General features: G+C 38.1%; 1 protein-coding gene across 1 annotated transcript in view; it reads left to right on the plus strand.

The window, feature by feature from the left end:
- Nucleotides 1-17,380, plus strand: part of EXOC5 (exocyst complex component 5) — a 30,129-nt gene that overhangs the window by 4,687 nt on the left and 8,062 nt on the right. Inside the window, exons 2-13 of the mRNA XM_075711848.1 lie at nt 644-735; nt 4,961-5,108; nt 5,516-5,710; nt 9,957-10,021; nt 10,460-10,488; nt 10,641-10,750; nt 11,231-11,275; nt 11,375-11,515; nt 12,604-12,686; nt 13,152-13,361; nt 14,558-14,705; nt 16,879-16,987. Coding sequence (XP_075567963.1) covers nt 644-735; nt 4,961-5,108; nt 5,516-5,710; nt 9,957-10,021; nt 10,460-10,488; nt 10,641-10,750; nt 11,231-11,275; nt 11,375-11,515; nt 12,604-12,686; nt 13,152-13,361; nt 14,558-14,705; nt 16,879-16,987 — 1,375 coding nt within the window. The remainder of the gene's footprint in view (nt 1-643; nt 736-4,960; nt 5,109-5,515; nt 5,711-9,956; nt 10,022-10,459; nt 10,489-10,640; nt 10,751-11,230; nt 11,276-11,374; nt 11,516-12,603; nt 12,687-13,151; nt 13,362-14,557; nt 14,706-16,878; nt 16,988-17,380) is intronic.

The raw sequence follows: 17,380 nt of genomic DNA on the forward strand, positions 1-17,380 counted from the left end.
GTCCATCATCTGTTTTTGTGCTTGCTTTGGTTTGGTGGTTTTTTTTTTTTTTTCCCCTCTATCTGCTTTGTTTCTGCAGCTGCAGTTTTGATGTTGCTTTATGCCCAGTGGCAATCTCATGCTGTTTTTGCCACGGGACAGTGCCTTGGTCAGTTCTGCTTGTGATGCCATGTTGTGAACCGCATCAGATTGCTGAGCAACTGCAAAGAAAACTTACTTTGCCATGTAATTTTTTTAGGCAGATCAGTTCTCTCTGATTTGCTGCACAGCTGACAGCTGGGTCTCGTGATATAGTATCTCAAATCAGTGTAGCTGCTGCATGGTTCAGATACTTTGTAATGACAAGCCATAAGCTCACCTGGAAATATGGACAGGTAATTTAGAGCTGACTCTTCATAGACCTACAGCAAATGCTTTGCTCGTAGTCTGGCAATCTCTAGACTAGATGTTCAAACCCACCATATTAAGAGCAGTGTTCTCTATATTAAATATGTAAACATAAGAGGTGATGGGGTAATTGTCAACACTGTACTTGCTCTTGATTGTACTAAAGCTTCCAAACGCTTTCAAAATTATGTGTAAGCAGCTGCTTAAGGAACAACCTGCTGTGGCGCAGTGTAAGGAGTTTTTATTCTGTGGCTAGGAGCCTTTTGTGGCAGATGAATACATTGAACGCCTGGCATGGAGAACACCTGGAGGAGGTTCCAGAGGTGGAGAAGCTTTTGACCCGAAAAGGTAAAATAAAATTGCATAATGGTCAAAGTGAATGTATCTCTAATTGTACTGTTTTATTACACGTATAACAAAGAGCTTGTATGTAGTGTTGGTGTGCACCCAAGGAGGTTTTCATTTGGGAGAATTGCTAGAATTTGTGACCATGAGCCAATTATTTAGAACCAATTATTCAGTAACAAGAGTAGGGAAAAGTCACTTTCTGATTTAGACCTTTTGAATGAAAGAGAATTGATGTTGTTTGTACGTGTCAGACATGAATGTTCCAAAGCACTAGAGTTTCTGGATTAAAGCATAATATGAGGCTTCACTGCTATGATAGTTAAGTCAATTTAATGAGTTTCTTGTTAGTTTAGCTCCCTGAGCTGGCTGCTTGTAAGACCCAGTAGCCCTGGTGCAAATAAAAGGCACAAACAGGTAGGATGGGAAGAAGGTCAGGAACATGGCAATGTTGACTTAGATTGTTTTAAACTGAATTCATGTGAATTTGTATAGTCTGAATCAAATGAACAGCTCGGTGCTGCTGCATGGAGATGGGCTTGTGCCCCTATTGTGGTTTAACCTCAGCCGGCAACTAAGCCCCATGCAGCCACTTGCTCGCTCCCCCCGGTGGGATGGGGGAGAATTGGAAGAGTAAAGGTGAGAAAACTCGTGGGTTGAGATAAAGACAGTTTAATAGGTAAAGCAAAAGCCGCGCACCCAAGCAAAGCAAAACAAGGAATACATTCACTCCTCCCCATGGGCAGGCAGGTGCTCAGCAATCTCCAGGAAAGCAGGGCTCCATCACACCTAACAGTGACTTGGGAAGACAAACGCCATCACTCCAAACGTCCCCCCCTTCCTTCTTCTTCCTCCAGCTTTATGTACTGAGCATGATGCCATACGGTGTGGGACACCCCTTGGGTCAGTGGGGGTCAGCTGTCCTGGCTGGGTCCCCTCCCAGCTTCTTGTGCCCCCCAGCCTGCTCACTGCTGGGGTGGGGTGAGGAGCAGAAAAGGCCTTGACCCTGTGTGAGCACTGCTCAGCAGTGACCAAAACATCCCTGTGTTACCAACACTGTTTCCAGCACAAATCCAAAACATAGCCCCATGCTAGCTACTAAGAAGAAAATTAACTCTACCCCAGCCAAAACCAGCACAAGCCCCTCTTCCTTGCTCTTAGCTGCACACTGCGATGGGTCATCTTGAGGTAGCTCTGGGCATGTGATCTCATGATAAGCTAATCTAACTCACTGAGATGTCAGAAAACTAACCTGATAAGAAAAATAAATCAACTTTTTTTTCTAGTCGGGTTAGCAATTTTGGGCGACTGGAAGAGCCTGGGAGCAGGTGCAGAGGGAGGAGGTTGTATGGCTGTGAGTGGGTGGTGAGAGGGAATGTGGGTGTGGAAAGGAGCAAGGCTAGGGTAGGGGAAGTGGGGAAGGAGGAGGCAGTGCAGCACCTTCTCTTGTTTGTGGTGAGCAGGCTTGGCTCTGCTGAGAAACCTCACCCTAAGCAGCCAGCTCGCTGGTTACTGGGCCAGCACTGGGCGGTGCATTGCTAACTCAGATGCAAAATTTTATACAGCAGTGTTCAACATCTAAGCTTCTGTACTCCAAACCGCTGGACCTTGTTTTGTTTTGAAAAGAGTGACTGTTTCAAATATGCTACTTTTTAGGTTTGGTACCAGTATTCGTATTCTTTCTGGAGATGTAATTAACTTAAGTGTTTTCATTTTTCACATGATTATAACTTGGGAGATGAGCTTGACCTTCTTCCTGTTAGGGTTATTGGAACGCTGTTGAGCTAGCGGGCTCAACAAAAAGTTTAGCTACCTGAATGTTAATTTAGATTATGGTGATACGAATTCAAAAGTGCAATAGCTGTTCCTTAGTGACTTCTCGCCTACAGGGTCTTATTCCAGGTTGAGATTGTTTGTAGTAATGTGAGCTAGCACTCTTAAGAAGTTTAGGAATTACTAACTTCATAGACAAGCTGTTGTTATTGAAAAGCAGATACAAAAAGCTTCATTAGCATGGTCAAAGGATGTTCCTTCTGGAGCAGTCTGGTTCTTTGGAGGCTATGAGAAGAGGAAGGATATTGTTGGAGTTCTAGCAAGATGCTTGAACCCTTGACGTTCAGTCTGGGGCCTGTATTCTATGCAGAGTTGACATGTGAGTTAAGCAGGAAGAAGCCTGGCAATACACAGCATTGCTTCCTGTAGCTCTTTCCCCACAGTTGTGCCTAGTATATACTTTAGGCTAGTTAATGATTTGTACCAATACCAACTCAGTTTAACCCATCTTCCTCATTTGTGCTGGTTTGCTTGTGTTAACTTCTGTGAAGTGCTTTCATATTTTTCAGGACAAGTGGGAGAATCCTGCAACAATAAATATTTTCCTTGTGGGATCTTATAGTATTGGGCAGGGAGCCAAAATTAATATCAAAGAGAAACAGACCTTTTGGTGTATGGGGTTTTTTTCTCTTCTATTTTTAGAAGATGATGCTTTTGTTTGGTAGAAAGAATGTTGGATTCTTTATTTCTATTCTGAGAAACCTGACCAGCAGCTACCTCTTCTACTTAAGCATTCTTTCCTCTCTCACTGTGTTGAATAATTTTGCTGAATAAATGCTGAGTTGGCACAATTAAAAAACAAACCCTAAACTGAACTGAATCAGCTTGTTAAAATGAATAGAAACTATCTGCACTTCTCTAGGCTTTTGTTTGAAAATATGCTTTGTGTCACTATTTTTTTAATTTTATTTTAAAAATACTATTGTAAACTTCTCTGTTCCTTGTGGCTTTCTGTGGAATCTAATGTAACATGCTTATTCTTGGGCTTCTGGCAAGCAGAAAGTAGAGGAAAGAAGTCATAAACATCTGTCCCAGTCCAGTTTTCTTTAATAAGTTATGCCTTTAAGTCACTTACTGTTGTAAAGATATCACTTGAAATAGGTTTTTCACCAATAAGTGAGAAAAAAGACAGTTTACATGCCCTAAGCAGCAGGGTAAAAGCCAGTCATTTTAGCAGCAGAAAGTTAAAACTGAAAATTCAGTGACCCTCCATACACCTAAAGAGAATCACAGTAGTATTATTAAGGTGTTGCTCAGAGAAAGCTCTAGATGTTGGCCAAGAGAGGCACTGTAGTTGTTACGGGGAAGGAGTCGTGTCAGGGTAGAATATTGTGTTCTACTTTTCCTTTCTGGTTGCTGAGAGTCTCTAGCCTCTGCATGGGGAGCCAGGAGAGGAAGAGCATGCTCATTCTGCCTTTCAGCAGCGCTGCAGGTTGGAAGGGCTTCACATTCACAGTATACCTTCAGAACAGAGTATATGTGAAAACGCCAATTCCTGAGTAGTCTAGAAATAGCTCACTCGAAGAGATACCCATTTCATTTCCTCTTCTGCTTTGACATTAAACCTGGACAGCAGAGTTCTCAAATCTTTCATATGTTTTCAGTTATTAGCATGAGTTTTATGGCTATGAAGGATCTGGGAATAATCCATTCCCTGAGCAGCAGTGACTGGGATGTTTAGAAACGTATAAGCTGAAAAGGTGGAATGGGACAGAATGGACAAAAACAGGAATGAAAAAGAGAGAGACATTGAGAATGGAATGAAAAAGAATAGAGGAAACTTAAGAATGCATGCAGATGTACTGTGTTTGGGAAGAGTAAAATGTGAATCTAAAAGAAAATTCAAAGTGATGGGAAAGGGCAGAAAAAACCCTTAAAATGGTATATCTTATAGGAAGAAAAGAAGTAAAGTCAGGAAGCAACATGGTTATAACCAAAACAACATTATGAGACTGTATGATTGTATTCATTGCCTATTAATAGGATGCTGATTTACAAGTTTACAGTAATATGTACACTAGAAAATATTTCCCTGTTATAGCTCTTACATTGAAGGGATGTAGTGGCCTAAGCTCTCTTTGTCCTTATGAGACTTATTTAGGGAAGATGGGCATATAGGGATTTTTGTACCTGTGGCAGAGACATGTTCTTGAGTGGTTGGTATTTAGGTACTCCCCTCTCCCCGGCCTACCTTTTATGTGATCACATAGTTTTCAGGTAGGCATACAGTTCTACACAGCTAGGGCGATGTAGTTTAAAACAAAACAGCATTTGTAAGTTAGACATGATATCAGTCTTGTAGGGAAGCTCTTTTCTTTGAGGTTTGTTAAGCTCTCTGCAGAAGACAATGTCTTTCAAATTAAAGCCTGCTTTCCTGTATTTTATTTTAAATCAGATTATTGGAAGAATTTGTCAATCATATCCAAGAGTTACAGGTAATGGATGAAAGGATTCAGAGAAAGGTGGAGAAACTAGAACAGCAGTGCCAGAAGGAAGCAAAGGAATTTGCCAAGAAAGTACAAGAGCTGCAGAAAAGCAACCAGGTAAAATCTAAAGCGTATAGTCAGTGCTAAGCTGTGCAAGTTTTAAAAGCATCACATGCTCTATTAACATTTCTTGGTACAGCGTGCTACTGTTTGAGGTAAGAATAAAGAGGGTTTGATGGAAAACAATTTCCCCTGTCAAAGGGGGCTTATCTGCATGTTCCATTAATGAGTGGTAGCTATTCTGAAAGTAGCGAGTCTTCACAATAGTTTAAAGGAAGACACTAAACTTTAAGCAGTGGTGTGTACTTAATTAGTGGTTCTGAGTAGTTCTGTAGTTCTGAGATACAGCACCTGGAAAGTTGATGCCTGCATTCACTATGCTTCTTGCTGAAGTAAATCTAGTGTTTCCTAAAGTACAGTAAATGGAAATCATGAGTTTTGTGTCCGTGTCTGTGTTCTCCCAGGTTGCCTTCCAACATTTCCAAGAACTAGATGAGCACATCAGCTATGTAGCAACTAAGGTCTGTCACCTTGGCGACCAACTGGAGGGGGTAAACACGCCACGGCAACGGGCTGTGGAGGCTCAGAAGCTGATGAAATACTTTAATGAGTTTCTGGATGGAGAGCTGAAGTCTGATGTTTTTACAAACTCTGAAAAGGTAAGAGCTGTCAGCGGGATGAAAGCAGTTCAAAGCAATAAGCAGTACTGCCCTAATTACAAGCTGCTACCATGACTTACCATGGTCAGACTTCAAACCAGTGAGTGACTGACTTGTTAAAGTTTCATTGTTCTGAAATGTAAATTAACAACACTAGGCTGCAGATTGCTGATAAAGCATTTGTATTCAGTGATGCTTAATGTGGCAATGTTGGCATTTTTCATTTTATGAAATTATCAGAGATTTGAGAAATGCTGGGAGGGCAACTTTAGAGTGCATACAATATCTGCTTTTTTCCTTTGAACCCCTTGCCTCAGATCCACCCTGTAATGCAGAACGTTTCTGAATGCAACTTCTTTGTGAAACTTTACTCTGTTGGGTCAGTCCACTGGCCTTGGATACCTTTTTGTCACAGCATGCCTTTGGGCTTTGTATAGTCCTGTGGTTATGTCTCCACCCTCTGAATTTAGAGGAACCGGGAGGGAGAACTTCAAAGAATGTTAAAGCATTTTGTTGTTCTTATGCTTCAAGAGTATGTTCATGAAGCAAATATAATCTGAATGGTGTGGCTAATAGAAATAAACTGAAGGGAAAGTGTCCAGCTGTCAGCAAAAGAGCACATACTAGATTTCCCTATGCAGTTTGAAAGATAAATAAAGTTGTTGGTTTGGGGGGTTTTTCTGAGGTGTGTCCTGAAGAATCTTCCTGCTCGCCTTAAATTCTGTGCAGTGGTATGATTGTAGTCAGGAAAAAATTACAGTATGGGAACAGCAAAAACTTGGTTTGCACATTCAGCAAAAAATATGTGCTTGAAATGCAACTCAGAAAGGACCCGAGAATAGGTTAATAGTCATCCCCTCTCTACTGAGCTGAAGGTATCTCTCAGGGAAATGAAAAACTAATCATTTCATATAGTTGTATTCCCAAGAAGTCAGTTGCATAGTGACTTTCAGTTCATGGTCTGTGGGTATATGGTAATTACCAGTTGATAGATTGCCCTAATCAAAGAGGGAGCACATAAAAACTTCTCTGACTTCCTAGGAAAACAGAAACGTTTCAACATAACAGAAGTTCTTCTATGGACAGCCTTTTCTAGATCTGCATAAGTCTCCCCCCCCCGCCCCCAAGTAGAAATAAAACATGCCTTTTGGAAATATTTAATGGCAACATGGTAAATAACAACACATAAGTTAGAGAATTATGTGTTGTCTGCTGAAGAGTCTCATATATAAGTAAAGTGAAAGCTGAATTCTAACTTAAAGTTTTGTAACATTTTCTGTTGGAGGATCTGAAAAAAATGGTAGATAAAAGATAAATAGGGTAACCCTGGAAATTGGTAAACAAATTAATCTTTATACAGCCTGAAGAATAATAAAATATTCAGCAAATCTGGAGGGAGACGAATGTAGTAAAGGCCAGAAGTCTTGTGCCAGTCTGCATAGGAAGTGTGTGGGAACACAAACAAGATTTTCTGGATACAAGTTATCTTAGTAAGACTAATTTCAGTCAAGGTGGGTTAGTACTGTTCTGTAACTTTTTGCTTCCTAATTTAAATAGTAAGTAGAAGTAGTGTTTATAAAAGAACCTGCCTAGACATGTGCTATCATATATTAATGCATCTTTGAACTAAAAATAGTTTTAAAGTGTGAGATAGTAACAAATAGTCTTAAACATTAATCCTTAATGCCTTGTCAGTGTCTTCTGATCTTTGAAGTGATGTGGTTTTTAGATAGTGTTTTGGAGGATGTTATGATTTTTTTGTACTATGCCATTCCTCACAAGTGTGGGGTTTTTCTTTGAGACACTGAGAGCAGGGGATACTGAGAAAGGAAAGGCAAGAAAAGAATTATAATGTAGTTATTTCCTAGGGAATTCATATTTTTCTCAGTAGTGTCAGTTCTTAAAATCTGTTTGATTCTTTTTTTCCCCCTACACTCAACTTGTTGCTTCCCACATTACTTTTTCCTAGCCGTACTGAGCAATTTCTAACTTATCGTCTCTGTGAAGGTTTTTCCTTGCTGTCTTGTCCCATGTTATGTATTGTGTGTCTTCATCCTCTGAATCCTTATAATTTCCCTTGCACTGCCAGCTAACCAGTCCCTCTACTATACTGAAGAGCCTTGAAGTGGGCAAATCACTCCAGTTAAAACAATTAAACTATCTAAATGATCTAGCAGCTCACTTGTTTATCATGCAATAGCATTGTCCTGTGTTTAATGTGTTTACTATTATTCTTACATCCTTTTCTTCATTTATGGTCTGTACTCAACATTATTCCATTATGCCTTTTAACTTGTTCATAAAAATATTTTGTGTTAAAATTCTCTCTTGCCATGATTTGTCCATGATTTTTCAGATTTTTTCTAGGTTTTTTACTAGTTTTTCTTTGTTTTCTAGTTATAGCCTTTAAGTTGTATTTTACAGAATCTATATTTATTTTGATTTAATAGTTTACAGAAGCCTGATTTAATTAAAAATTAAATATGTCCAGATTTAAGCAGAAACCATGGAGAATTGATTTGTCATGGCTTCTGTTGTGCATAAGAAAAGGCCCTGAATTCAATAAAATCTAAGTTAGTTAACAGCTATTGTGTGAAGAGGAGACAAAGAAAATGTTGCATTTGTGGGGTGTTTTGTTCTAATTTTTTTTTTGTAACATCCGTGAATAACTGTTAATATATGGGCTATTCTAATGACATCAGTATTGATCACAATTGTTAGTTAGGTATTAAGGTTGCTGTAAGCTAATAGAAATAACTGCTGTTTCATTGGATTTATTTGAGGAGTGTAGCTGCTTTTGACTTAAGACGCTATTGTAAGCTGACAGTTCAAAACATAAGCTGCTCTTCATAAGCAGAATGGATATACTTTATGAGCGCCCCTATTTTTGCTGAACAACAAACCTAGCGTGATGCCTGTGCACTGTATTCTTACCTGTGTGTCTTGTTCTATTCTTGAAAAGTTTTAATCCCAACCTGCTCTAAGTGGTGGAAGAATAGGATTTCATTACTTCCTTTCCTCTCACTCCAGTTCCCTGGAACATGACTAACGGGAAGAACAAGATAAACTGCATGTTCTCCATGTTCTCTGCTGTCTTAACTTCTAAAGATTTTGCTTGAATGTAGTAGCTGGAGCTTTCGTTGCCCCCTTCGAGGTGCCTTCCAGTCACCAAGACAGCATAATAAAGCCTGTAAAACCATCCCAGAGCTGTGTCCCGTTTGGGCCAGTCAACACTGTGTGCTTAAATCCCCCAACTTCAGTTGCAACCAGCTGCGTTCCCCACATTTTCAAATTAGCGTTTTCTATAGTTTTAGTCAGCCTAGTGAAACAGTCACTAAGCGCTAGCTAGGTACACTTCCCATGCTGATTGATCTTCGAAGAATAAATGATAAAATGTTTTGCTGTCCAGGACAGAGTAGAAATTTGCATGCTGCTATTCGTATTTTGTAGATGCACGATTAACTAACTTTCATCTCGACCTTTGCTTTGGACTCAGAATTTATAATTTCTAATACAGCTGCCATTTCTCCTTCTTTGGGAGAATGTGAGGTACTCTATGCTCTGCTTTGATCCTTGTTCCCCTTCCTCCCCTCTCCATGCTGAGCATTGTCATGGCTTTTTTGGATACAGCTATACAGCTGACTTCATCAATTGCAAAGAATTCCCCAGTGCTTTTCCTGACATGTCTGAAAGGGTTGCTCACCATTTAACTTCTGAGTTCAACAGAGATCTCTTCTGGCTGGGTGTTACTCAGTAAGACTTTGATCCTAATCCTGTGTAAAGTATAATGTTGCAGCTCAGCCAGCTCTGTGTTACAGCTATATATTTTATTCCCAAATGGAAGGGTGCAAATTTTCATGAGATTGCTCTAGCCACATTCTGATCTAGTCAGTCCTGAGGAATCTTTGGTCCGCAAGCTGTATAGCTATGTTGGCATAGTGCAGTGATGAGCTATTTGTCCACGTAGCTGAGACACCGAGACAGGCATGCCCATGTGAACATATAATAAAAGACTTTTTATCATGATTTGACCTATATAATTTTATGTTAAAACCCCCCAAACCTTCAGCATCATAAAAGTACATACAGGAACTTTTAAGGGGGTCTTCTCTTCCATAGGTATATCAACTCAACCAGCTTTAGAAGTAGGAACTACATGTATGAAAATTGGACAGGGAGGGGGAGGAAAGGAATAGCCTACAATCAGACCTTCTTTAATAATTCTGTCATTTTTTACTCTTAACAGATTAAAGAGGCAGCTGATATTATTCAGAAACTGCATTTGATTGCACAGGAACTGCCTTTTGACAGGTAAAATTCTATCTGAACATCTTATTAAAAAAAAAAAATCTTCACATAGCTCTAATTTTCTGATGCTTCCCTTGTCTATTTTTTTGGTGCTTTCCTTAGTGATTCATGTAGCTTTTGAGATGGATTGTGTGCTTATTTCTCTCTCCTCTATTCTCGAATTTGTGTTCACACACTCATGTTGTAGGATCATCTTTACATACACATCCTAAACTGCTTAACAGACTTTTAATGGGATAATTTTGCTGTGCTGACTTAATGCTAGATTCGAATTAGATGCGTGTAGGTTTTTACGGATATAAAGTGTGTAACTTTACTGTCGTCTTTGTGTTACATGTTTTCATTTTTAAGTAGAGTGCCTGTTACTCATGGTCTAGGATGTCTGTGATTTCTCTTGTAATGTGGATTTGAATTTAATCATGGTATTTTTGTTGTTAACAGATTTTCTGAAGTAAAATCAAAGATAGCAAGTAAGTTGTCTATCTAGTCCAATCCATATTCCTGTATTTGAATTGTTAAAGATGATTAAAGAAGTATGCAGTACTGTCAGTATTACAGTTTTTGTCAGTGCTCGTATTACATAGCCTGATGGATTTTTGTTGTTATCCCCTTTCCTCTCCAGGTAAGTACCACGATTTAGAGTGCCAGCTAATTCAAGAGTTTACCAGTGCACAGCGTAGAGGCGAAATCTCCAGAATGAGAGAAGTAGCAGCAGTTTTACTTCATTTTAAGGTAAAAACTGACAGTTTTAATTTAAATACATAAATAAAACAACCCACAATACAGTAAGTGCCTGTTTTAAGTGAACGTATTTGCATGGGCACAACCACCATATCAAATAATACATATAACTTTAAAAATACTGAGATGTTCCATCCAAAATCAAATGCAGGGGAATAAAAGAGGCAGATGATGGGGGATTGGAGGCAGTGTCAGTAGAGATCATTCTAAGATAATCTTTTCTTGTATGTCTGTAAACTGACTTCCGTGCCTGAGAAAGTGTTGAAACCGGTGGTGTATATCCATGTAGAGTGGTGATAAGTGACGTTATGTTAGGTTTGTGACAAAAACGGGTTTGAAAGAGTCTACACTTTCAATGAATCTATTTTTTTGCAATAACTTTTTCCCAGGGGTTGTATTTCCTTGATTTCCTTCTGTACTGAAAGCATGGAGAACCTGCTTTAACATTGAGTTGTTTTGCTCCTTCCATAGGGCTATTCCCATTGTGTTGATGTGTACATAAAACAGTGTCAAGAGGTAAGGCATTTTGTTTTACATGTATCAGTTTGGGTGTTGATTTATTTAGTCCTATAGGTTGTTGTAAATGTATTATGAAATGTGCTTCTAAAACCCTAGGGTGCATTCCTGAGGAATGACGTCTTTGAAGATGCAGCCATTCTCTGCCAGCGAGTGAACAAGCAAGTTGGAGAAGTCTTTAGCAATCCAGAGACTGTGCTAGCCAAACTCATTCAAAATATCTTTGAAGTTAAACTTCAGGTATTTCAGATTTTAACATGCAGAAGTTCATTGAGGAAACTTTTCATCCAAAAATACTGTATCTAGTAGTAACAATTAAGTATTTGTAATCTTGTATAAGGATGTAGAATCACAGCTGATTGCTCTGTAACAATTCAGACAGATAATCAAGCCTATATCAAATAGAGCTGCTTGTACTCTGAATACAGTGCAACTGGAAATACTCAATGTGTAAAATTATAAGGGAATCGGTGTGTTCATTAACTAACTCACAAGATGTCATACATGTATTTGATTTTTTTCTGTATGCCCCCTACCAAGAATATGTCACAAAAAGAAGTGTCGCATTTAATAAATATCTTTAATCTGTTCATTCTTGGAATTGGGTTTCATGTGTGAGGTTAGCATTGAATAAGTGAAAATAACTTATGTTGTGAATACTGTCTTGCAGCTAATGCAGTATTTATATGAAAGTCTATAATAGTTGAAAATACTCAGTTTTCCATCCTGCAAATACAGTCACTTAAGTGTGTAAAGTCAACAACATGACTGTGCATTGCAAAAATCAATTTCCCTGTAGGTGGTGTTCTCCTTACAGTGTAGAGATTGAGCTTGTCTTTGAACCCCAAATTTGTGTGTCAGTTTTGACTTACTATTTTATGGTAATAATATTTTTATCCAAGTATTCAGTGACAAGAAGGCTCCAAGCTTGTATCTGCTTTGTGTATGTATTATGATAAGCAAATATATAAGCATCTCCTTTGCTTACTGTCAGCTGCAGAAATACTCCTAGGCCTCCGGTGCGTTTGATTCTTAAAAAGAGGGGATTTTGTGTTTGTTGGTCAAGCACGTTTTCAAAGCAGTCTGTCTTTTGTCTTTGCTTCACACACTACTGCTTTGTATTAATAAATGATTTCCCTCTAAAAGTTGCATTTAACTGTAGCTGTAGATAATGCAGCATCTGTAAATTAGAGATTTAAAAACAAGAATATATGAATTACCTTAAGTAAGACATATACTTTACAGGAAACTATGTACAGCCTAGCAGGTAGTGAGTAGGACCTGTGGCTGATAGTTATCCTTCTAACACATGTACCCAAATTTTACAGAGTTACGTAAAGGACCAGTTAGAAGAACACAGGAAATCAGATGCAGAACAGTATCTTAAGAATCTCTATGATCTGTATACCAGGTATTTATATATTGATGATGAAATTATTGTTGTAGATACTCTCTTGTAATAGACTGATTTATTATCAAGATGTAGGAAGAGAAGCCAAAAATGTTAAATTCTTGTAAAAATTGAAATATTTTTATGGCCATTAACCTTTACAATGATTGCTTTCCTAAAGAAAATTTAAAATTGCCATGATTATTTTTAAAGGAAAGTATTTAGTATAGTCATCTTTGAGAGTAATTTTAAAACTGTGCAAAAGCCAGTCCTCTGCATCTCACTGGTGACTTATTTGATTGCAGTTGTACTGTATGTAATTAAACATGAATTATGCGAAATTCTTTACTTAAATGTAAAGCTGCTAGAAGTCTTAATCGCAATCAGGATTCTGTTGTGCTATGTACTTTACAAACATGTAATGCTGTAGTTCATACAAATTCAGCCTTTTCCTCCCCTCCTGTTCTTTGTTTCTTTTGCATAAAGAACTACTAATCTGTCAAGCAAATTGATGGAATTTAACTTGGGTACTGATAAGCAGACTTTCTTGTCTAAGCTTATCAAATCCATTTTCATTTCCTACTTGGAGAATTACATTGAGGTGGAAATCGGTTATTTGAAAAGTAGGAGTGCTATGATTCTGCAACGCTATTATGATTCCAAAAACCACCAGAAGAGGTCCATTGGCACTGGAGGGTAAGTTTCTTCTGTGAAGTTTTGTAGTTTCAAAATGGAAGGGAGGCGGTAAGGGGAGAAACGGCATTTGCTGTGTCAGATATACAGTGATGAACTGCAAAAGAGCAGGCTTCTGAAATGACTTACAGCTTTTTATAATTTGCTCTCACTTTCTGTTAACTTCTGCTACAAAGTGTATTGCTCTCGGTACGTGTGAAAGGTGATGCATGGTATTTATACGCTCATGGGAAATGAAAAATACCAGTTAAACCTATGTTTCAACTTAGGATCCAGATCCACAAAAGGACTGAAGCAAAATTAAGGTACCTAAAGCATGTGTATGTGTGTATCTAAAAGCATACATTTTTTTTCACCTGCCCAGGTCTTGTGGTCCCCTCCCAAGACCTAGGAAGGGGAAAAGACCATAGCAATGTCAGTGAGAAAGCTCTTAATGAGCCCAGAAGATGCAATGGACTTAGAGAAAGGTAAAACAAGACTTCATTATCCTCAAGGTAGAGAGACTCTAATAAAGGAGTAGTGAGAAGTGGGAAAGGAAGAATTAAAACTTGTGTGAAGCAGAGGTGATAAGACTACTGCACCTTTCAAAGAGCTACTGGGTTCAGTGTGTCAGAAATGAAAAGTGATTTGGAGAGAACAGCAGCAGCAAAGTAATTAAATGAATTAAAAAACAAAGATGAAATTTAATTTTCTTGGGGAAAATTAAATTGATTGTAGTGACTGACTTTATGGGTTGTTTTATGCATGGAAATATGTTGGAGCATGCTTGACTAAATCAGGACTGCTGAGATAGCGGATGAGGATGAGAGGATTTGTGGGCATGGATGAGATAGAAAGCTCTCATTAGTGTTTTGAATATACAGTGGGACAGAATGTGTGGAGGCTAAACTTTGTCCACAGAGTATAAGTGCCGTAGGATTTGGTTGAAATTACTCTTATTCCACAATGGGGAATAGCTGGTCCCATGGTGTGAATGTGCCGTGGTAGAACACAGTTGACCATGGGATCAGAGGTGGTAGTTTTGCATTTACTGGCAAATTCTTTTAAGCTTGCAAAACTGTTTTAATGCTTGCATATCCTAAACTGTGTCTTGGGTTCTGGTTTTTAAGTTAACAACTAAAATATCCTAAATCATTGTTGAATTTGAGCATCAAAATTTCCATCCAGTGAAATCTTCTCTTGCTACATCTTTGTTCTAGTATTCAAGACCTCAAAGAGAGAATAAGGCAACGTACAAACTTACCGTTGGGGCCAAGTATTGACACGCACGGAGAAACTTTTCTGTCGCAAGAAGTGGTGGTTAACCTTTTGCAAGAAACTAAACAAGCTTTTGAAAGATGTCACAGGGTAAGTTTGCTTCCTGTGATCTCCATTAATGATCTAATTTTGTGCGTGAAATTAAGTCTTGAGGTTCAATTTTCAGTTGAAGTGTGATAGGAAGAAAGGAAGGACATTATTAAACAAATTAATTCTCTTTCATATTTTGCACTGAATTGGGGTCATGGTGGAGGCTAAGGGTTTGATTTTAAATGTGGATGTAGTTGTATATACTGTGTTTTAATACTGTCTACTTCTGAAACAAGTGGGGAGGGTTAAACCTATTGTCTGCATTGCTTTTCTTACTACATTAGACCCAGGACTTGAGAAGCCTTTAGTGTAATTTTTTTTTCCTGCTTTAAAAATACAGAGAGTAGTTCCACAGTTGTTTTCTTGTGTCATGTGCCATTTCTTCTAGCATTAGAAAATATCAAATAAACGTTGAGAAGAATAATCTTTAACATGGTTTACCTTGTTCTTTAAAAGCTTTAGTCTAACAAAAAAGAAGTGTTTTCCTTCTGATTAAATAGCTGGTTTTGCTGCCTGTCAATTACTGTTTGTCTGATACTTTAGTGTAAATTAAACCCTTGAAATTAACGCAAAGTTAAATGCTAGGGTTTTTTTATTAGCTAACTACGCTGATTTCTAACAAACTTTAATGCGTCTAACATTCTAAATTAGCTTAGTGCAAAAAACCTTAATACTTTAGATATTTAGAAGTTTTAATATTTTATAAACTTAGAGGGTCCAAAAATATAACAAAATACAGCTACAGCACTGTTACCTATACACACTGAGATGACCACCTTCCTAGTGGTGAAAGTCAGTGACTACAAGACAAGCAAGTAGATCATTATTTTTCTCAGTATGATAGTTGCTAGAAACAGTTGTTAAATTCATGATATAAACTAACTTTTTCCAGTTGTGCGCAGCTTTTTTTTTTTTTTTTCCCCCTCCTCCTTTCCTGTTGGGATCAGAATTTTTCATACTTGATCTGAAAACAATTGTATGTATTGGGGTAGAAACCAGTGCTAAATGGATCTTGGCATATAAGGAGATTTTTAGAATTACAGGTGTATAACTTCTCCATTATCGTACACGCTGCTAGGGTTTTGTTTTGTGGTCAGGACAAGTCACTATGCAACAGAGAAGTAAAATATGTCCTTGGCTAACTAATTGTAATATTCACATGACAGATGCATGCAGACATGCTGTGTGTCCCACCTGTGACTGCTTTAGGAAAAATAAGTTGGTAATTCTGAATGTAACTGTATATTGCAACATTTCAGTGTTTGGAAATCTCTGTAACGGTGTTTTGTTGTTGGGGGTTTTTGTTTTGGTTTTTTTTTTTGGGAATACAGCAGAAATCTTTGGGAGTGTTGTTAGGTAAATTAACTTGAATTGCAATAGTAATCTTTCTTACTCCTACCTTCATAAAGTCTTCACATAATTCCTTAAAAACCAAAGCCGTATTTCTTATGTGCAAAAGCCCTGTTGCATTTTTCTTTAGAAAGGGGATTTACTGACAGGTTGCTGTCCAAAATCCCATGTTGCTTACGGCTCGGGAAGGTACAGATGCTGTGTGTATACGTGGGCATTGCTTCACTTAATAAAAATTTTCATGCTCCCTTGACTCCAGCTGAACTGTGATAAATGTAGCTGAAGTTCAGTCTGTATTATTTTTCTGCAGTACTGTGGCAGTGATAAAAAACCAGCTGCGCTGGGTGAAACTGAAGGTCTAACCCGGTGTCCTGTCTTTGACTGTGGCCAGTGGCAGAAGCTTAGTAAAAAAGAAAAAAGGCAGGGCATGGATAGAGTCATCTTTTTTGTGTACGTTTTCCTGGCATCCAGCAGTATGCAGTTTAGGTAATTCCTGAGATTACATTTGGACAATTGTGTGTTAAGGACTAATTAATTAATATCTTCCTTTATTATTACTAGAAATGTTTATACTTTTGCTTTCTGTAGCATCCTTGTGGCGTGTTGGCTTCAGTTTGCTTGTTAATGCTGAAGGGTTTATTGATAGTAAAGGCTGTTCTGGAATAGTTCTCTGTATGGATACTTTTAATTTAGAATAAAATTCCAATTATTCTGGAATACTTGTTACATTTTAAGCTTATCCCCTACGCAATATTGGATAAACTTTCAAATGAATGTAGAACTGACCTTTAAGATAATTTTTTTTTTTTGTTTTTCTTTATAGCTCTCTGATCCATCTGACTTGCCGAAGAATGCTTTCAGAATTTTTTCTATGCTTGTAGAGTTCTTATGTACTGAACACATTGATTATGCATTAGAAACAGGCCTTGCTGGTGAGTGTAATGTTTTCTGAGCATTTCATCTCATCGGCCTTTTTGTGCAGATGATCTTTTCAGGTCCTTGCTGTGCCTTATTGATTGGCCTTGTTCAGAATATATTGGTTAAATGAAATTCATTTTGTGTATTTGGGAGTCAGCATTTAATGGCTTCTGAAGTGCGACTTCCATTTGAGGAATTGATGCACAGATGAAAATATGCTACTATCTTCAAAAACGTTTATGTTGCAGGAATTGGGACATCAGCACTCCCTACCTCTTTTAATTGTTCTCTGTGCCATAGTAGGAGAATAAAGTAAGGCTTAGTGTCTTATGTTTTATAAGAATTCCATGCTTGTTTCTATACCTATGCATTTTACGGAGTGACAGTAAATAAGAAAACTGCTTGTA

This window comes from Pelecanus crispus, chromosome 6 (assembly GCF_030463565.1).
Source record: "Pelecanus crispus isolate bPelCri1 chromosome 6, bPelCri1.pri, whole genome shotgun sequence".
In the NCBI taxonomy this organism is placed as follows: Eukaryota; Metazoa; Chordata; class Aves; order Pelecaniformes; family Pelecanidae; genus Pelecanus; species Pelecanus crispus.